Source organism: Phoca vitulina, unplaced genomic scaffold (genome assembly GCF_004348235.1).
Source record: "Phoca vitulina isolate PV1807 unplaced genomic scaffold, GSC_HSeal_1.0 scaffold17, whole genome shotgun sequence".
In the NCBI taxonomy this organism is placed as follows: Eukaryota; Metazoa; Chordata; class Mammalia; order Carnivora; family Phocidae; genus Phoca; species Phoca vitulina.
In genome coordinates, this window is record NW_022589720.1 from 11,702,454 (window position 1) to 11,724,419 (window position 21,966).

At 50.0% G+C, this 21,966-nt stretch overlaps 1 protein-coding gene across 1 annotated transcript in view; it reads right to left on the reverse strand.

Moving 5' to 3' along the window:
• ANKH (ANKH inorganic pyrophosphate transport regulator) overlaps positions 1 to 21,966 on the reverse strand; it is a 129,521-nt gene that overhangs the window by 18,450 nt on the left and 89,105 nt on the right. The window contains exons 5-8 of the mRNA XM_032415390.1: positions 18,841 to 19,011; positions 16,904 to 17,038; positions 14,695 to 14,787; positions 10,245 to 10,340 (exon numbers count right to left, since the gene is read on the reverse strand). Of these exons, the coding sequence (XP_032271281.1) occupies positions 10,245 to 10,340; positions 14,695 to 14,787; positions 16,904 to 17,038; positions 18,841 to 19,011 (495 nt within the window). The remainder of the gene's footprint in view (positions 1 to 10,244; positions 10,341 to 14,694; positions 14,788 to 16,903; positions 17,039 to 18,840; positions 19,012 to 21,966) is intronic.

The following is a 21,966-nucleotide window of genomic DNA, read 5'->3' on the forward strand; positions in this document are numbered from 1 at the left end:
GTTCGTATCTTTGGGATTTGTGCTCCCTGGGGACTTATCTACTGTGAACAGCATAAAAAGTATTTCAGGATTATCTGAACCTCCCCGAGAGGGATTATCTCCATGTGTCGCAGAGAAATAACCTGTCCGCTTCCGTCTCTGCTACTGCTTCTCTGGGTCTCCTTCCCTCCTGGAGGGTCCCTCGGGGCCTGAAGCTCTGAAGCTTTAGGATTAACGTGTTTTCAATACCAGATACCCGCACCTTACATTCTGCAGTGGCCTCCGCCCCTCGATGGCCCCTATTTCCCTCCGGGCCCTGGAAGGCAACGTGACAGAGACATCCGGGTGTCCCACACCCGATTTCTACAGACCATTCGCTCAGTCACCTTTTCTCTAGCAGCCTCCACCCTAATCCTTCCCACACAAGGCTTATCTCAGGAAACTGGGGCCTGAGACGAAGCATAGCCCCCCAGATGGGACTCTGACCTCCGGAGGAGGAGGCTGCTCATGTGGGAGCAAGGGACCATGTCCACCTCCAGTAACCAGGGACATTAAAAAAAAAAAAAAACAATGACTTAAAGAAAACAGATTTCAAATTTTGTGGAAAAGAGGTAAGACTGAATAGCGCTAGAGCTTCTGAAAGGGGCTGGAAAGCTCTCCAAAGAGCAATGGCCCCATACGACCAGAAAGGAGGAGGAGACCAAACAAGGCACCTGCTTGCACGTAGATGTGCGCCCTCAGCACGGCCTTCCCCGACTGCCCGTCTGAAACGGCATCTCCCTCAGCCTCATGCCTTTCATTTTCCTCCAAAGCACCTGCGAGTTCCTGCGGCAGGTTGCGTAAGGGCCACCCAGAGATCGACTGCTTCCCAAGTCCCCAGGCCACATAAGTATTGATTACTTTATATAGCAGCAGGTGTGATTAAATTATGGATCTTGAGATAAGATGACCTGGGAATGTCTGGGTGGGTCCTAATAGCCATCAAAGTGTCCTCGTCATGTGAGAGCCGGGGAAAGGGGGGGAGGTCCCAGAGCCAGGGACCTCCAGGGATCGATTTCTCTCTCTGGGCTCACGGCCGATTGTGGGTGACTGACATTTCTGAGCTAGCAAGACGGCCGGAGGCTGGAGGGAGCCCTGTCTGTACCCCGCACTGGAGCCTACAGACAGGAGGGTGTGGTGGGACGTCTGAAGAGCTTTCCCAAGCCTCAGGGAGAAAAACGGTGCACACATTATATGTCTTGTGTATGCATCAGGTCCTTCTATAGAAGATACACATAAATCTATCAAGATGCCGATTTTTTTCAAAACACCAAAAAAAAAAAAAAAAATCCCACAGAAATTTGGAAGGATATATTAATAAAACTAGAAAAATTCACAGATTTATTCGTTGGCATCCAATGTGTACCACAACAGCTGTCTGTTTACATATGCAGACATCTTATCTTCCCGTGGAATCCCATGTGCTTGGGGACTTCCTGATCACGGGAGCCGGCATTCTTTGCTTAGAGCATGCCTGACGCCATGATAAGCTGCTATCCCTTTGAAAGGTCTTAAAAGGTGGGTGTTTTTTTATCATGCCTGTCTGGCAGCTAGTGAAGTTGCGGCTTAGCTTTAGATGACCTTTCCAAAGCCACCCAGCAGGTGCACGAAGGAGCCAGGGTTTGACCCCAGGCCCTGGGACCTCAGGGCCACATCGGTAAACACCACACTCTGTGGCACTGAATTCAAGCTGGAGGTAAATCCCTCTAGCTCGGCCCCAGGGCCATTTGGTGCAATGAGCAGCCCTGCCTCTGAGCCCCTCCCGAGGTCTGAGGCGCTGGCTCTGGCGAGTGCACCACGGTTTTCTGGAAAGGTCTTGTTTTTCTTTTGTTTTGGTGAGGGCCAATCCGTTCTCCAAGCCACATCAGTTAAGAGCCATCTCTTAGGGAGGATGAAAGACAGGCCCTTGAAAACCATGTGGCACCTAATCGACGGTGAGGAGCTTTTTCAGACACTAGTATTTGCCACCTGAGCTTTTCCCCAGCATCACATGGTGCTTCTCTGAGGGCTGCCCTGGGCTCAGAAGGTATGTATGAAGGGATGCGGAGAATAATCTCGTGGCGCAAGTCAGGTGCACTTCCCTGTGTCCGACCTAGAGCTGGAAATGCAGTAATACAGCCTTTCACAGCGAATACAGAAGGTTCTGAGCAAAGGTCGTCTATCATTTGCTAAAAGCGACTTTACTTTCCAGGTCACTTTCCAAGTCCACCTCCAGGGGCAGGGGACACCTACGTGCGGGGAGAGGCAAAGCCCTGAAATACCTGTGTAACCTGAGTGTTTTTTGACTGTTCTCCTTTGTTCCTGGGTCCAATGGTCTCCGGCTTCATTAAGCACACAAAATGACCATTTAACACACGAATTAGTGTTTAATGTCCTCGATGTGCTCATTGCACACACTGCTTGGCGTACATACATGTACGTGGTGTTCTTTGAGATCACGAAGATATTTCCCACGGGCTTTGCTGACTCTCTACGTATCCTACCCATGTAAATCAAGAGGACACCAAGAGTTTCGGGCCAACAGGAACATGCACATGTCCAGAGCCCCTCGCACCTGGGGGTATGTGAGCTTGCGCTGCAATCAGAAAATCGACAAGCCACGGACATCAGCCTCGTTCTGTCCATGCATCTTATGGGGAATTGTTATTGGGAGGGTCTGGACTATGTGTGCCATTGAGTGATGCCTCAGTCCTACCCACTGTCATGTGCCCACCGGATAAGAAGAAAAATGCTCTCCACACTGGTTCTGACTTTAAGCAGAGACTAATAAAGACCACTTAACAAAGAGCCACAGAGAGTCATAAAATAGGACTCCTGAAAGTCTGTGAATTAATCCCCACCGGGTTACTTTGCCATTGCTGGAGCAACAGCTCGCGACTGTCCTCTCTGACCAACGGGCTTTTGCGCCAGATGAGCCTTGGGGGAGCCTGGGAACCACCCCGGGGACGTGGGGTGGGCTGGCAGCACTCTGCACGTACAGGATCCCCGGGCCGATGGGGACTCTGCAGCAGCCCCGGGTGGGGACTACGGCATCTTACCGGCACGTGCTCTCCGCAGAACACAGGTGTGTACTGACACGGTAAACCAAAACTAAGTAATTTGTATCATTTTGTGCCAAATCAGATACCATTTATAAGGTCCAACGGGGAAGAAGTAGAAGTATCAAGGGTCTGAGACAATTTGGGGGCATAAATACAACTGGCTAGAATACGAGCAACTGAATTTGCTCCCTGAAAATTGGGAATGTGTTTTGGCTTTTCAGTGTTAGTGACGGGGGGCCTGGTTCAGATGCACTAGGTTATTCAATTAGTGGAAAGCAGAGCAAAGCCAAAAAGCAAAGTAACCTAAATCGAACACGGCTGCTTCTATTGGACGCCAGGATGCCAAGACCACCCCGCCCCCAAACCCCAAAAAACCCACGTCAGCAGAGATATAATTAATCACATCAATCTGGGGACAGTCCTGTCCCCAAGAAAAATATTTCTAGGCAAATCCTCTACTCAGATTCTTACATGGAGAATCTGGAAATAAAAGAATAGAGATGTCTTGTGGAAACAGTTAAGTGGAGAATTTAAAAAGAAAACAAGTAGTAGAATCATTACGTTTGGCTGATCAACCCATGTGGCCTTAAGTGACTACAGGAGGATTCTTTCTTTCAGAAACAACGGGGTGTGAGTGTGTGAGGGCTGCCATAACAAAGTACCCCCAAACCGGGAGGCTTAGGGCAGATGGAGGTTCTGGCCTCCCAGGCCTGGAGGTGGGGGGCGGCGCCGAGCTCCCTCTGCCGCCTCTGTGGACGGTCGGCTCCAGGCCTGTCCTGGCTTCCGGGGGCACCACATGGTCTGGATTTCCCTCTGGTCAGACCAGCAGTCCTACTGAATTAGGGTCCCCTCACCCCCCTTACTCACCTACTGGGCCTGCATCTTAACCCTATTTCCAAATAAGACCTATTTCCACATTCTGAGGGACTGGGGGGTAGGACTTCAATATAGCAATTTTTGGTGGACACAATTCAAGCCATAAGAGTTTGAAACAGACGATTCAGGGTTGAGGGCAGATTTCACACTTTCTCTTTTTACTACCCTTTGATGTCAAAAAGCAAAGCTCAGGAGGATCTGGAGTAAAAACCTATTTTAACTTTTTACAAAGAAGCAGATTCTTCAGTGGTAACAGCCCCTGGCCTCAGACATCCTTGGGGCCCTACTGTGTGAGGCGGTGCAGTCTGCTGGCACCTGGTGGCAGCCCTCTTTGCCTGCGTTAAGTGATGGCACCCCCCCCCCCCCCCCCACCAAGCAGCCTCCATTTGCTGAAGATGAGGGAGGCCGGTGGGATATACTCTGGAGACCCTGGCAAGTCCCATGACCTCGGCAGGATCTGAATCTGGGTCCCAAAGCCAACTCCGGAGAAGCCTAGGAAGACGCTCACTCCATACTGCCTTCCTGAAATAGGCCAGCCCACCAAAAATCAACCGGTGGAAGAGCCTAATTGGCCAACTGACCATCTGTCCAACTTACTGATTTCTTAAAAACTTGTCTTTTTAACTCTTCTAAAACTTACAGTAATTTGTACTGGAAGGACAGGCAGGGCCCCGGAGGGCTGTGAGGGCTCCAGGTGTCTCGGGGGCCTTCACAGCTTCCCTACCTGCCTGGTTCCCCCCACCTTTGCCTCCGTTCCATTTTGCCTTGACTCTCAACCTCTCCGTTCTTTTTCTGACCCATAGTCTCTCCCCCTTCTCCTTCTGACCTGCACTCCTCCATCTTCCCCTCCTGTCTTTCCCTGGGTTCAAGGGATGCTGGGTATGACTGTGTAGGTTGTTCACTGCACAAAAGTACCCTGTTAGCTCTGCCTGCCAAGATCCATCTGGACGGATGCCCATTTCCATTTTGTCAAAAGGGGGTTGGGGAGCCTCAGCACAGCCAAGCCTGTGCTTTGCATGGATTTTTCTCCAGCTCTCTTGCAGCAGAGAGGCTGCCCTCTTGGCACCAGCTCCCCAAAACTAGAGCAGAAAGGAGTTTAAGAAAATACCAAATGTTCTTAAAATGCTATTGTGAAGTCAAAATAGAAATTGGTCAACTAAAATCACCCAACGATGTTAAGACTTCCCCATTTAATTTGATTTGCTATGGACTGTAGAAATAGTTTAAAAAAAACAAACGTTTGGGGTAGATTGGCAGTTTGGTAACTTTAGCAAGCCAATCCACTGGCTTTCACCAACCTGGCCTAGCACCCAGGAATCGAAGGTCCATTATCGTTTTGGGACACTTCTTCCTTATCAAAAGGACTGTTGAGAAGACACATCCTCCCCTGGTTAGTGGTTCCTATTTTACCCCCAAATCTAGAATCCGGGAAGGAATCACGGTAAATCTAGAGGGGCTAGCTAACAAGAGGCCGAGTTTCTGCAAGGTTAGTATTACCAGTGCCTTTCCCCAAGAGGAAGGAACGCTGTGACTGCTTCCTGACTGCAAGCTCGTCACCACCACCCTCAGCTTGTGTTCCCCACGGTTTTCTGTTAGAGAAACAGCCCTTAGGACACAGTGGTTATCACCGGGCTTCACAATCAGTCACATGAGCCAAGGAGACCCATGGCTCTAGCAGAAGGTTCAGGGCAAAACCAGCCATTTGTTTGGACCCCAGCACCGGCTCAGCCCTGCTGTTGGCGGCCCTGCCCCCGGCGTGGCTGATGGCCGCTCTGCCATGTCCCCTCCCCTGCGGGGCCGCCGAGCCACAAGCTCTCACAATGCAGCACACTATCTGAAGCCCTTCTTCCAAATGGCCTTAAACTGCGTATGTTTTCGAGCCGTGTGTTCCTTTGCCCCAAACAGCAGCTTGGCAGTTCGCAGTCACCTTGCTAACATGGTTTGTGTCACGTCTACTCCTTTGCCGCCACCGAGGGGTTCCCTTTTGATCGGACAGTTCTACCATTTTGCAGCTCATCTTTTGGCTGGACTAAAGCTCCCCCTTTCCTCACCCTCCCTGCCGTCACATGGCGCCCATCAGCGCTTCTTCCTGAAGGCAGCTCTGAGGGACTGAAAGGAAGATGCTTCCAGAATACTTGTCCCTTTCGACTCTACCCACCTCCTCAATCCATCTTCGTGGACATGTGCTGACTTTCTTAAAGGAAAACTCCTGGATAAGAGCATGAGGCAGAACCCACTTTTGGAGTAGGATAGATACTCTGAATTTACATTGAAAATCTGTACTAGGGAGTGAAGAACTACGTGCATTGTAGCATACTGGAATATTAGTCTCCTATTAACTGTCAAAAGTGATACAGCTGTATTTTTCACAGGCCAAGGTGGATGTTGACCCCAAAATATCAGGGCCTGAAGAGTGAGCCCATTCTGATGGAAAGATGGATTTTTTTTGTTCTAGACAGTACACACCTTCTTTTGAAAAGCAGTTAGCATCCCTGGGTCACTGAGTGTCTGTGGAATCAATGGGGTCAGCTCTTCTCGAAGACCCGAGGGGAAGAGCTGGTATGCCCCAAGAAACGGAGCTCTGGAAAGCGCTTTAATTCTAGGTGACCCACAGAAAGTTCTAGAACCATCAGAAAGCTCAGAGTTTGTATGTAATATCATCCACTCGAATAAACACAACGTGTGCTGCTCTTGAGTGTTTCAATGGCCTTTGCGACATTAATTCCCTGATGCTAAGTTTTATTTATTTATTTATTTTATTTTTTTATTTGTTAAAGATTTTATTTATTTATTTGACAGAGAGAGACACAGCGAGAGAGGGAACACAAGCAGGGGGAGTGGGAGAAGGAGAAGCAGGCTTCCCGCAGAGCAGGGAGCCCGATGTGGGGCTCGATCCCAGGACCCCGGGATCATGACCTGAGCCGAAGGCAGACGCTTAATGACTGAGCCACCCAGGCGCCCCTCCTGACGCTAAGTTTTAAAGTTAAAAAAACAAAAATGGACCTGAGAGGAAAGAGCCTCTTAAAAGCGTTAAAAGTAGGATACGCTGAGTATAAGAACGGAGACTGTCGCTCACCGGGGTGGGTGCCATCGGTGGCTTTCTGACTCAGAGTTTAGTTTTAAGTGGCGGTTTATTGTGCACCTTCTGGGTCAGACAGGCTGCTCGGCCCTGGGGTAGAAGGTGGCTGCCCCACACACCCTGACGTGGGCACTTCAGAGCCTACAAGGAGGAGCAACAGATGTGAAGACTGAACACAGACAGTGCTGCAAAAAGGAATGTACACATCATAGTGACCGCTTAACATTTAATTTAGGAAAGAAAAACCAGAAACAAACCCTACACCTGAAACTAATGTAACATTGTGTGTCAGTTATACTCCAATTTAAAAAAGTCCTTTACAGGGGCTCCTGGGTGGTCGGTGAAGCGTCTGCCTTCGGCTCAGGTCATGATCCCAGGGTCTTGGGTTCGAGCCTCCGGTCGGGCTCCCTGCTCAGCGGGAGCCTGCTTCTCCCTCTCCCTCTGCTGCTCCCCCTCCCCCTGCCCGAGCTCTCTCTGATGCTTTCTCTCAAATAAATAAATAAAATCTTAAAAAAAAAGTTGCTTATTGGGGTATCTGGGTGGCTCAGTCGGTTAAGCGACAGCCTTTGGCTCAGGTCATGATCCCAGGGTCCTGGGATCGAGCCCCACATCGGGCTCCTTGCTCAGCAGGGAGCCGGCTTCTTGCTCTCTCTCTGCCTGCTACTTCGCCTGCTTGTGGTCTCTCTTTCTCTCCCTATCAAATAAATAAATAAAATCTTAAAAAATAAGTTGCTTACTTTTTTCCTATATCTTTTAAGGACAATTCCTATAGCCAAGATGTTGGACCAACTGAATCACTGTAAGGAGAACGTATGTGAGACACTTCATTAGCTGCAAACTCAAATACTACTGTTTTTAGTGTTAAAGAAACTGCCGCTTCAAAGCATGGCGCCCACGTCTGGAGGCTCAGGGCCAGACAGCTGTTCCTACTCGCTCTGGAAGCTTCACAGTTTGGACAAAAGGGCCTAGAGAGTGGGCCTGGAAGGCTGGCTTCTGGCAGGTTCTATGACAGGTGCCCGGGCGAGTCACTGATCCTGAGTCTTTTCCCTTTCTAAGAAATAAAGGGTTTTGACTCACTTGTCTCCAAGTTTCTTCCCAACGAAGGACTCTGAGTCTCCATTTCTATGGGGAAAATCTACCCTGACATACTTCAGTTACGGGAAGGAGGACGGGATTAGAATAATGAAATAAACAAAACTTTTACATGGGAAATCTAAGCATTTTTCTAAATCATCCCCATTTCAAAGTAAACCAGTTGCTGGTCTCAGAGGGACAGGTTATTGCCCGCACACCGAACGAGAGAAGGAACAGCCTTAAACCCAGGCTGGCGAAGTTCTCCATCTGACTCAACGGTAGCTGGGGGAAGACGTTTAACTGGAGTGAGAGGAGACAGAGGAGGTCAGACCCAGATCACAGAGCCAGTGACAACCAAAAGCTTCTGGCGTCCAGCAAGGGATGAGGTCCAAGTCACAGAACCTGGAATCTGAGTCAACTCAACTTTTGACTTCCAATCATTTCCTATCGTCTCCAAAAGCTGAGGTCTGTTCCTGGAATAGAAACCTTCTCAGCTTTCTCTAAAATACTCTTTTAAACAGTTTCAAGGTTGCTGACTGTTTTCCTAATATTTTAGGGAACTATGGAAAAACTTGCACACCATAGAGGAAGAACACAAATAGGGAGCAGGGTTGCCTGGAGTAACGTGTCCCAACTACACAGGCGTGCTATCGGAAATTCCTCCTCGGTGACGTGGCACTGGAAGATGCTCCTGACACCCCTCCCCGCGCCCCCTCCCCCAGAGTCAGGAGGGATGGACTGGCAGGAGGGGCAGGCTGGGGTGAAGGGGCCGCTGAGGACACAAGGTCACGATGCGCGACGTGACAGGCTATTAGTCTCGTGTTGCCCTTGTTAACAATCTAGTCAGGTGTGGGATCCGCGGAGCAAAGATTAAGCTGTGGGCTTTGGAAAAATATCCATCAAAGGTTTAAAACGTGGTTAGGGCTCCATTATAAGGACCACTATCAGGGCTCATCAAGCCAATGGTTCTTGTGATGATGGGAAGAGGGGCTAGAATCACCGTGTGCCTGTCATCAGTGTAACCAGCCCTTCAGCCCTGGTCATTGATGACGAGAGCAGAGCCCCCCTGGGATTTCCAGAACATACTTGTACTTTATAAATGGAGAATTTCTGCAGGACTTAAGAGGAACTACGGAGCCCAACAACAAACAAGAAGACTGAACTGGGTTCAAAAGACCTGCATTTCGGGGCCCCTGGGTCGCTCAGTTGATTGGGCATCCCGACTCTTGATTTCAGCTCAGGTCATGATCTCAGAGTCGTGAGATTGAGCCCTATGTCATCAGATGCCACGCTCAGCCGGAGTCTGGTATTTTCTCTCTCTGCCCCCCCACCCCCCGACCCTCCAGCACGCTCTAAATAAATAAAATCTTAAAAAAAAAAAAAAAAGACCTGCATTTCTTTTTACCTCCTTGTCATCTCCATCTTTAGAACTCAAAGGGCATAGTCCACAATGTAAGTTTGTTTATAAATGTGCTTTTCTGTTTTTGCTACTATAAACCATCTTAAGTTATATACCATGTGCTTTGGGTTATACACCATGTACGTATTTTTTCCACGTTTTTTGAACAGTATCTTTTACACTGAAATTACCCATGGGGGTTGATAGAGGGAGGACGTGTGCTGTTTATTTAGGCCGTGCACAGAGCGCGGTGCTATCCGCGGGGGTCCACAGCTGTACCCGTGAGGATGGCACAGGGCCTGGGATCTGGTAGGTGCTTGATAAGTACGCAGCGAATGATGGGTAAGCAGACAGGACACGGCAGCAGGGTACGTGTGATGGGGAAGGGAACCTGTACTGGGGTTAACTGAAGTAACACCCACCTCAATTTGGGAGAGGGACAGAGATGTTTATACCCTTGACTTTGGATGTTTAAAAAGGGGTCAGAAGTTATTCAGTAAGACAAGAGTATTATTAAAATGAAAGGCAAACTCAGCCTTTCCTTTAGCGTGTTAGAAGTCCCTGGACATGCTGGAAGTCTACCGTTTATTCCTAGATTCAACGACCTTCCTAAGGAACTACTGTTCATATTTTGGGTTGTTAATTAATTCCGTATAACCTCACGGTATGGAATACAGCCCTCCTCCCTTTAGAACGGCCATTTCCCCCCTTTCCAAAAACACCACCAGAGGGGCTGGTGATGTTGGTCTCCCCTTACCGTGAGCGATAGGGCCATGCAGACAAACGTGAACTTCTTGATGTGGGCTGCGGTCACCGTGTTGCTTGTGCTCACCAGTTTATTGCTGGGGTTATTCTAGCAGGAAAGAGGAGGACAGTGGTTATCCTTGGCTGGCCACACGTGCCACGTGAGGAGCGTCCTGCTTCGGCTTTATTTGATGTGTCGGAGGTACGGATGTCACCTGACAGCTGGGAGGACGGCTGTCAGGTTGCTGGACGTGAACATGAACCAGAGGGAGCGGTGGCTGCAACACCGGGCAGGGTGTCCTGAATGTGTGCTCCCCTTGGCGCTGGGCCCCCACCCAGCCTAGTCCTAGTGTGGCCCCTCCTGGTCACTTGGCAGCTCCGCGAAGCCACAGCCCTGCCCCCTTTCGGGGCCCTGTCCTACCCACCAGCGGACCGCGAGCGCGAGTGGGCATTCTCGGCCCTGCTGACCCTGCCACACCCTCCTCCCCTCACATTCCAGACGGAAGCTCTTGCTTTTCCCCTAACATACTCGGTGCTTTCCCGTTACTGTGCTTTTGTCCCTCCTTGTCCCGCTGGGTCTTCTGATTTTCAAAACCCCCGTCTTGAGGGCACGTTACTGGCACAGCCCATCTGTTTCTTAAAGCCTCTCTGATCTTTTACTCCAAATTGCCCTGGGGCCCCGCTTCCTGGAATGCCGGGCGACCCCAGAGCTCTCTGGAGGTGCGGATGTATTCAGGGGGCACGCATGGAAGCGTGTGAGGGGCGCACTGGCTCTCTGAGATATAGGGCTGTGCACCTCACCCTACTCTTTCACTCCTGCAACGTAGCACGATCTTTCTTGAGTAGAGAAGGTGCCCATCTCTGTTACACTTAATTTTAAGCCAAGACAGCAGAGAGCTCAAATGTCCTCTTGCATATTCCCGAGGCTTCCTGAGACCATCCCAGCACCACTGCTAAGTATGCCCATCACCTGTCCCCTCACTATGAAAACCAGCAGAGAAAAGAAGCCCTTGCCTCCGTACGGATCCAATCAGTCCCAGACTGATCCAAATCAGTCCCCGAGCACCTGGCTCGTGTCTAGCTGAATGAAGGACACACGGGCAGAGCGATGACAGGTTCCACTTGGAAAAGAGCTTTTGATGGTTCCTTTACTTTGGGGGCTGTGGTGATCTCTCAAATCCCTTCCCCGTGATACGGCCAGCACAAACGTCTGGTTGAGCCTATGTTTTCCTGATTCCAGCCTCTAAAGTAGATCTGCTTTTCTGAATAACAGATTTTGCTGCCACAGCGAAGTGCAAGTCACAGTGGGAGGATCTCTCCATCTCTCCTACCCTGGGGGATCTTCGAGAGAGGCGCCCGGGGGGGGGGGCTCACTCCGAAGAATCAGGCAAACTCAAAGCACTCATGTCACCCCTGGGGGGCAGCGGGGCGTCACCCATGTCACCCCTGGTGGGACCGCGGGCATCACCCGTGTCACCCCTGGTGGGACCGCGGGGCGTCACCCGTGTCACCCCTGGTGGGACCGTGGGGCGTCACCCGTGTCACCCCTGTGGGACAGCAGGGCGCCAGAGAGCCTTCAGGTGTGCTTTCATTTTGAAAAGAGCACATATTTCTGCCAGCAAGGTTGGAATAAACTAGCACGTATCATTAGATTGGCATCTGTGTTTTGCTTTGTTTGCCCAATCCGTTTAGAAACAAGACTCTTTCTCAGATGATAACTGAACGTCGGAGAGATTTTGTACGAGTGGAAAACGCTCCCAGTTGATATTTAGTGAGAGCCATCAGAAGTTATGCAAGAAATGTTAAATCTCTTATTCTGGAACGCACAAAGAGGCTAAGGATTTCAATTGTCAATGCAGCAAATTCTGCAAGTCCACACAGAGGTGTCTCAGATTTGGGTGAATAGACGGCATTCACACGGACTGCTTGGAGGAGCTCTCTGGAATGCCTGGAAACAATGAGGGAGGCTCCAAAAGGATTCTGAGTAACTCCAGTTGCTGGCGAGAGGTACGCTCGTTAAAGGGATTTTTTCACAGCACCTAACATCTGTGATCACGAACAAAACCAAGTTTTTCTTGGACACTCCTAGTGAAACTGCATAGTGTTGTGTTGTTAAGCTGTATTATTTCAAGGTAGCCAAAAAAATTCCAGATGAGACTTTCCCAGCCAAGATGTTCTAATACTTTAGTACCTGCTGTTCTCCTCAAGTTTTATTATATAATCTGATTCTCCAAGAGCTAGAAATTTAGCAAGAAGACTTACATCCATCTTGGTTTTCTAGGATTTACTTCTATACGCCTGTTCCTTAAAAGGAAAATAGCGATGTCTGTCAATAGACTGGATTAAACTCATGCAAACAGGGACTGCACGGAGAAAAATCTCCTGCAAGCCACTCATGCCTTCTCAAAGTTTGCTCTCAACATCCTGAGCATTTTTTAGGGGATGCTCTGCATCCTGATGTTGCAAGATGCTGATGTTTGAAATAGGTAGTGGGTCCAACTAATAGTCAATTGGGGGAAGTTCCACAACCAGTTAAGAGCTCTGGGCAACACCATGGCCCTATGGCATGCTGGGCAGCATGGCGGGAATCCCTGAAAAGTGAGCTGCCCTTCACAGCTGAGTATGGGATGGGACAAGAGGCAGGTGATAGTGACAGGAAGAACAGCGTGGGGGCTGTGCAGGGTGGAAGGACATCACGGATGGGGATGTGTGAGCAGAGGTGTGTGTGCGCGTGTGCATGCATGCACGAGTCCGCTGGTGGACCACAGAGAAGGAGGTGGACCCATAGTGGAGGCTATCTTTCCAGACTTGAGTCTGCACCCCCTCATCCCTGTCAGAGATGCCTGGGGAGTGCCCTGGGTCAGAGCGCGAGGTGGAGAGGAAACCTTTCTGGGGCTCCACTCCGCAGGTCGTGCCCCCTTCCAGAAGCCCACAAACAACTACACATTTGAGAAGCTGGAGGCCATGTGAAAGAGAGAGCTAAGCTTACAGCCTGCGGCTGGGCCTTGCTTTGTGTGCCTTCCCAGGGTTTCCTCTGCTGATGCGAGTCTGGCAGTGGGGGGGAGAGGAGGCAGGCCAGCCTTAGCCAGCCAGAACCCACTCTGTCCGAGCTGCCAGAGCTCATCTGCTGGGGCCCCTAGCAGAGAGGCCTCCTCTCCTCACATCCCAGGGCTCTTGTTGGGATCAGATAAAATGGTATCAGCAATGGCTCCGAGCTGGTTCTATAGAAATTCAAGGCAAAGGAGTTGCTGTTAAAGGTCCAAGGGCAGGTTGTGCGCTTCTTTCTTATTTTTCATCTCATTTTATTTTATTTTTAAAAAGATTTTATTTATTTATTTGAGAGAGAGCACAAGCAGCAGGGAGGGGCAGAGGGAGAGGGAGAAGCAGGCTCCCCTCTGAGCAGGGAGCCCAACGCAGGACTCGATCCCAGGACCCTGAGATCACGACCTGAGCCGAAGGCAGACGTTTAACTGACTGAGCCACCCAGGCGCCTCCCTATTTTTAATTTTAAAACATTGTACAGGGGCACCAGGTGGCACAATTGGTTAAGCGTCTGACTCTTGGTTTCAGCTCAGGTCATGATCTCAGGCTTGTGAACTCGAGCCCCGCTGTCGGGCTCGGGGCTCAGTGTGGAGTCTGCTTGAGTTTCTCTCTCCCTCTCCCTCAGCCCCTGCCCCCTGCTTGCTCTCTCTCTCTCTCAAATAAATAAATAATTCTTAAAAAAACTGTATACTATCTCTGGGGGTTATGTTTTGCTATAAATGTTTACAGGTTCAAGTCATTAAGCTTTAATGAAATAGACATTAATTCAGTGACTGGTAGGACAGTCCCGACCCAGGCACAGGCTACCAGTCTGAAGGGTGTGTGCCTGCCTGGGCTGTTCCAGCAGCTGTGGGAGGACAGAGCTGCTGTTAACAGAGGCTTTCAGCTGGAATAAGTCCACCACATCCAAAGCAACCTGGACCCAGGCCGGCTGCATGGACAGCTTCGGGGTGCATGGACACTGAATATACCGAAAGAGATCCATCCAGAAGCTTAGGAGCTCAAGTGCACCATCCTGTCTGTACCTTCATATCTGCTATGAGGTCAGCAAACCATTTATTTAATTAAAAAAAAAAAAACCACGGAAACAAAATTCAATGTAATAAACTTTTTTGAGAGTACATTTTCCCCTTTGCAAAAAATTTAATAATTTCTCAATAGGATAACCTAAAAGTGAATAGAGTTTGGAGAGCATTAGAGAATTGGCATCAAGGTAAGCTTCGTTACCTCTGTTATTTTCTGAGGGAAATATTCCACAATTACGTTTGACACCCCCTCTCCCCCCCCCACACACACCACGTTCACCTTACAGAGGGAGGTGAGACCGGGGAGTATCAGAGCGTTCCTCATTGGAGACGCCTGTCTATCAAAGGCTAATTTTAAAGAGAGCGTTTCAGACACCGCACCATCCAGGTTCTCACCTTGTCAAAAGCCGGGTAGACAGCACGGATTTCCGTCAGCCAGCCATATGGCATGTGACCCACAGGGTACGTGGCTGTCAAGATTGCCACCGCCTCCAAGAGAAAGAAGCAGCAGAGTTAGTGTTGGCGTCCCAGAGAGCATCTCGGGTAGCTGCTCTTGCCACGGGGCAGAGGGAGCTGTCTCCGGGACGGCCACCGCAGATGGATCACTCCCCACTGGGTGACAAGCACTGGCCGCCACAGGACGGCCTGGGGGAGTGGGGAGGGGCAGGTGCTCCACTGTCACCACGGATGGGAGTGGGATGCGTGAGCCTGCGCGCTGGCTCGACAAGCTACGATCTGAACCCAGGCCCACCAGACCAAGGGTCTTTGCTCTTTCCACTGAGCCAAACGGAGCCCTCCAGTCTAGCCCAATTCTGGCGGCACGAAATGTGACTTTGAGCCCTTTCTGCTCTCCAGGTAGTCTTTGGGCAGGGTCCACATCTATGCCTCCTCCCTGTCCTTCTGGGTGGCTGGTGGTATGTGCTTGTTGGTGGCTTTCTGGTGCTCTCTTTCTGATTCAACCCACTTTCAATCTGTTCAGCCAGGATAGCCCAATTTTGATTTTTAACTTAAGAAACTAAATAAATATTTCTTACGGAAACCAAACCTGTTCTTCCATGAAATTGAGAGTTTCTCTTTTTATGTGAATGAAAAGGAAGTAGTATGAAAACAAAGCATCAAACCCCACATTTTGGCAGAGTTCAACTCTAACTAGCTAGGAAAGGAGAAGTATAGGCTTCATCTATTTTAATTAACATAACAGTGATGCCTGGAACATGAGGTAAGCCCCCAGCTGGGCGAGGACCCTGCTGTGTGGGCCCAAGACAAACCTCCCCTTGGTCGCCTTCCAGCTGGGTGAAGCAGGGACCCTCTCAGACCTCCCTTTCTGTTCCTCCAGCAGAACTCTGGGATTAATGAGATCCATCACACAGGTTTGCTGGGAGTCCATGAAATTTGCATAAATGGCAGACACGGAGTAGATGCTCAATACATATCTGTCCTGTACCCTCTGTGCTGAGCCTCTAGGCCACTGAGGTCATTTTAGAAATGACTCTACTCATCATTTACCTTGTTTTTCTTTCTTTTTTTTTTTTTTAACGGGAAGATGGAATTCCAGCACACAAGTGATGGGGGTCACATACTTTCTTCCTGAGCAACTGAAACTGATGTCATTAACTAAGAAAGCTGTTGGGTTACAAGAGCCACCTAAGATGACCTTCGGGATCCAAGACACAAAATCCAGGAACAAACTGAGGCAGGAGAAAGCATCCTGCTTGTGATTTATGTGCTTCTCTTTCCAAGCCTACATGAGCTGCTTCCCAGGACATGGAAACTGGCAGGAGATCCCAGGCTGGAGACATGCTGACACCGCATTCAAGGGCGACGTGGAAAGAGAAGGCCCTAATGAGCGGCCACGAGCCTTCCTGAAGGATCAGCAGTTCCAGAGACAGAATCAATTCTCCAGAGGGCAGCAGAGGAGGAGACAAATGAAGTAATTCTATTTGTTCATACCATACTTGAAAGATGGAAAAAATGATGCAACTCTTTGGAGTAGCTGCCAGTTTCCAGATAAATTTCTCGAGTTGTGAGTGAGTAAATAATGGAGATCCTCGTTTGGGGGGAGGGCAGATTGCCAAGGAGCACACAGAGCCATGATGGGCCGGGTGGGCGGGGGGCGTACGTGCAGGAAGGCAGGGCAGGAACAGGTGAGAGTGGGCTGGGTCAGAATGGGGGCACTGGGCCTCACGGCCTGGGCCTGGTCACGTCTGCGGCTGCGTGGCAGAGTCTGTGCGGTTCTGTCACCACAGTAAGGCATCATGCTAACTCCACAGCAAAACTGAAAGGCCACTGGGTGGGAGTCAGACAAATCTGGATTCTACTAGCAGCCCGCCTTCTTGCTAGTTTTGCGCCCCTAACCTTGTGCCCTTGTCTCAGATCTGGTCAACGAGAAGAATGAAGGAGACGTTTTCTTCCGTACTCATGAAAGTACACAGTTACGTGATTCTAGGATCCTCATGGCTCCTGAGTGTGAACGGGCCCCATAATTAGATACCACGGAACTACCTGAGCTCTCCGGACGATTCGCAAACGGGTCTGTATCCACCTCCCCGCCCCCCCTTCTTCACAAGGTGACCGCAGGGGCCCCCATCCCCAGAAACCGCCCTACCTCAGTAGCGGCAGAACTGCCACCAAGGTCCCGGGAAACAAAGAGGTTGACAATAGGCCTGCTGATTCTCTGCGTAGCCAAGATGAGGGCCAGGGGCCACCAGAAGCTCAGCATCTTTCTTATGGTCGCATCTCCCTGCGTCAAGAAATGGGCATAAAAATTTACTGAGTTTTAGAAGCAGAACAGAAAAAACAGTTCGGAGCCGAAGCTTTCCCTTTTGATGTCAATAATGAGTCAATTCATTGTACTTAAAAATAATATAAGGAAAAGCCTCTGTAGCCAAGCCAATCTGAATTAAAATAAACCGTACAGTGTTATTAGAAATTAACTCAGACGGTTGGCAAGTTACCGCGAAATCAAAACACACATTTAAGTTTGATGGATCGAAATCACTGTTTTCCAAGCAGGGCAGCTCTAAGCCAGGCAGAACCCAATTCCACGGCCTGGGAAACAGGCTGGAAATTGGTTTTTGTTTAAATCACCAAACTGACTGGCTAGAAGCCATGTCAGTAAGAGGTTAACTTTCAGAAGTAAAAAAAAAAGAAAAAAAAATTGTAATTTATTTTTGTAACCAGTCAGGTCACAAATGTGCCTAATTATTTGGGTATAAATCTACTACCAAGGTTCTTATTCTCAAAGCTTTGACAGAAGTCAGGTCAACGTTCAGAAGCATAAAAATAAAAGCACGGTTAAGAAAATGTGATTTATTAAGAATTCTACAAAGCAAAGAGGTGTGCAATCTTTCAAGCCTGGCTTTTATGATTTAACTTTGGTTTTGATTCTTCAGAGGTTAAGAGTTACATCGTGGAACCATGCCAGCCACTTTTATTTCCTCTGGTTGGCGGCTCAATGTTCAGAGATGGATTGTTACCATCAAGACCAATTTGATGTGGTTGTCCTAGTGACGGAAGCAACTAGATCAGATTTTACTGACGGCCTGCCCTCGGATCGAGCTAAGTGGTCAATACAATTACTATTCTGACATGCCAAGAGTAACCTGTGCTCAAGGGCGGGATCAGAGGGTGGAGCGTGGGGACGTATTTGGGGCTACGCGGAATCGTGTGTATGGGCCTCACAGCTCGATGGAAACCAAGCCCAGGGATGTCTGGTACCGAAGGGTGGGGTAGATTAGCATATACGTAAGTCAGATACTGTTTGCACTTATGATGAAAAAGTATTTGGGCTCCTCGGGGAGGATTATACCCTGCTAGTATCTGACTCCACTTTGGAGGCGCAGGCCAAACTCCGCCGCCTTCCAGGAGTGGGAGCAGCTTCTCAGACCTCATCACTGGCTTCCCTCTGCAAGCTTCGAGGCTCTTGCACTCCCATGGCAGATCTGCGCGCTGTCTGGGGCCCATGTCTAAGTGTTGCTCCTGTGTTGCTCTCATCTACCGGGTGAGTGTAACACAGCTGCTTGAGGGCAGAGACCAGACTTTAAGCTCTCCTGTCCCACCCCTGGTGCCTACAGGCTCTGCTCAGTCCACAGAAGGTGCCCGAGTGAGCGACTGCGTTTGGCCAGCACAGAAAGTACCAACAAAGCCTCGGGCCCTGCTGTGAATTTAAGAATAACCCAAATGTGAGTTTAAAGGTACCATGAGCCCCAAATACTTGTTGATTAATATATAGAATGACTTGCTTTTCACAACATAGGGTACGAAGAACCAAAAATGCCGTATCTACCCTTCAGCCTGACCTGACCCACCATGACTCAGTCTCCCGATATGCAAATAAGGAGGCTGCACAGTGACCTCTGAGACCTCGTCTGTCTCCCGAGGCCATTAAACCTCCACCTGGTCTCTGCCTCTGGACACGCCCTAGCGCTGAACATCTTACGGCATGTGCTTATTATTCAGGTTTCCCATTTCACGGAGGGCTGGGGTAGAACCCCACTGCCCTCGGATGCACAGACGGGCCGTGGGCGTGTTCGAAGGCCGTACCCCCAGCTCCGGTCCGCTTCTGTCGGGGATGATGTCGTGGATGTTCTTGTAGTAGCCCAGGCACAGGGTGGTGCAGCGCACGAGGGCGCCCATGTACAAGGACAGGATGGGGATGAGCAGAGGCTCTCTGCATTCCAGGTGACTGTGCAGTAAGATGGCGACAAACACGACCTGGAAGGTGGGAAGACAAGAATGAGTCGGGGGGGAGGACGGAACCAGACAACGGACGCGCTCGCCCACCTCTCGCGCCCTGATGAGACAGACCTCCGAGTGAAAACCTCGACACTGATGAGGAGAACAGAAACCGGGGCTGGGGCTCCATGCTGCCCTCACAGAATTCAGGGTCAGATGTCTGGGCTTCAGGGGAAGAGCACACAATCACTTTGCTACATTCACCTCTAAGATTCTTTTATTTTTTTAAAAAAGATTTTGTTTATTTATTTGAGAGAGAGCGAGAGCAGAAGCAGGGGGAGCGGCAGGGGGAGGGGGAGAAGCAGGCTCCCCACTGAGGAGGGAGCCCGATGTGGGGCTCGATCCCAGGACCCTGAGATCATGACCTGAGCCGAAAGCAGACACTTAACCGACTGAGCCACCCAGGTGCCCCTCTAGGACTCTTTTAAGGCAACTGTACATCTGGTTAAGGTGATTGCTAAAAAATATCCAGACACTTTGGTCCCCTAGACCCCCAAAAGATGTGGTAGAGGCTTGCCTTCTTGAGCCTGGATTCTAACACGCACACGTAATCCACATTGGAGGACCTAAGTCCACAAGGAAAAAGTAGTGGTGACCGGTGATGTATACAGAAAAACAGACTCTAACATTTGTAAGATGGAGTTCACTGAAAATGCTGCAAAAAGCACCAATGTTAATTATTAGAAAACAAACTAAATTAAAATTTAAAATACTAACAAAAGTGGCGGAGGTCAAAAAATAGAGTCAGGAAGGATTAAAATAATAAAGTATTGATCTCTACTGACTATATAATCTCTAAAACAAATTTAACAATGTATTTAACTTTCCTGTCTACAAAGATCAGAGAAGCAGCCCAGCATATGTCCAGAGCCGTCCGGGGATTCCCACATTCAGAAGACCACTGAGCATACGCAGTGTGAAAATTAACTAATGGGGAGGGGGACACCATTCCTGAGCTACATTGACTTTATTTTTTTTTAAATTTCTTTTAAGCAATCTCCACACCTAACCTGGGGCTTGAACTTACAACCCCAAGATCAAGAGTCCCTTGCTCTACTGTCTGAGCTGGCCAGGCACCCGTGAGCTACCGTGACTTTAATGGCCAAATATCCACGGAACAACAGGCATGCAAAATACACCACCACTGAGTGATCCTGACCCAAGCAGGCTTATCCCCATCACTGCAGTACCAAGAAATGAGCGATGGCAAAAAGTTAAAAAGGAAGCTGGAGACTGAGCATGAGGAACTGGATGAGTGCATTCAGTTACTGGAGGGAACACAGAACAACAGGGTAATACAGAGAAACTTCTGAGCGCAGTAAAAGTATCAGATGCTGGAGGTGGTTTGTTTGCAGCATGGGCTGCATCGTGTGCCGGCTGTCATTCTCAAACCCAGTACACGAGGCCGATTTGGACCGGGAGCCTCAGGCACAGCTTGGCCGCGTGGACACAACCAGGCTGCCGCAGCACCGACAATGTGAGCCGACACAAGCTGGGGTGGTGCTCAGACTCCTGCTCCCGCTCCCCAAGGATGCAGTGGAGCCCACGGATGGAAGTCAAGATGCCCGTAACTGGCTCTGTGCCTGTTCCTTCCAAGTGGAACAAGTATAAAGTGTCCACTGAAAATGCGGACACCAGCTGGGGAAGCCTTGCTAACACTGTTAGGAACAGAGGCCTGGGAGTTCTGTGACGGGGCCCAGACGCGCGGGGACGTCTCTAATGCCTCCGATGCACCTAAGGAGCAAACTCCCGCTCGAATGGGTGAGGCAAGCTGACCGTTTGGCAGATAGAAACCCACAGTGTAAACTAAGATGACTGTGTGTAGAGACTGAAAACTCGTTGTACGAGAAAGGAATACAAGGACCGAGCCCTCCGCTGCCAAGTCCAGGAAGGCTCCCGGGGCCATCAGGATGGCCACTGGAGATGGAGGCCTGCTGGGCAGGACCACGGAGGAGGATGTGGATAAGAAGGAAAAGGGGGACACAGGCAAAAGAGAAGTAAGTGCGGTGATGACAAGAAAACGGCCTGGGCATCGGGCGGGCTATGTGGGACCGAGGGAGGGGGATGCCCTGGGCCAATGGCTCTCACACAGCCTCCCTCACATTTACCAGCTCGATGCCGTGGGGCCCAGCACCCATCACAGAGCTTACATCTTCACTGTGGGTTGTACTGTTCATCAATTTAAGATAACACAGGGCCTTCTGCATTTCAATCCAGAATTATGATGTTGAATCTGATATCGCCACCAAAAACATCAGGTTATTTTCTGAGCGGGAACCTACTCTCTTAGTGAGGATTTTCCCGGGGAGAGCCTGCTCTGTGCTGGCCCTGTACTCCGTGCCCATGAGTCCAGTGATAAAGAGATCGTCCCAGGAGCTGACAGTCCAGCAGAAGAGGAGGGCCGGGAATCAGACCATGACACTGGCGAGCATCCACCAACAGGGTGAAGGAAGCATGGCTTTGCTGGCCGGCCCGGCTGCTGTGGGGGAGGGCATCCCCTTGCGTGCCATCTGAGCTGAGACCTGCAGCCTCCGCAGGAGGTAGGTAGGAGTGGCAAGAGTCCGTGGCAGGTAGGAGGACCTGAGGCAGAGCATTTCCTCCTGAGCAGAGGGGCCGAAGCAAAGAGCCTCCGTGGAAGGGGCCTCTGCCACACCAGGGCCCTGAATGGAGTGCCCGCGGCTGGGGTGCAGGGAGCGAGGGGACGAGAGAAGAGCTCCAGGCTGGAGAGGAACCAGAGCCCAAGGGTCTTCAGCACGTTGTCATTTTGCCATCATTTTGATTGTTTATCTCAAGAACCCCGGGAAGCAATTTTTAAAGCAGCTTCTGAGCAGTGGGGCCAGAATTTCCAAGAGAAGAGATCACTGTGTCTGCAGTGGGAAGGAAGGAAGGAAGGAAGGAAGGAAGGAAGGAAGGAAGGAAGGAAGGAAGGAAGGA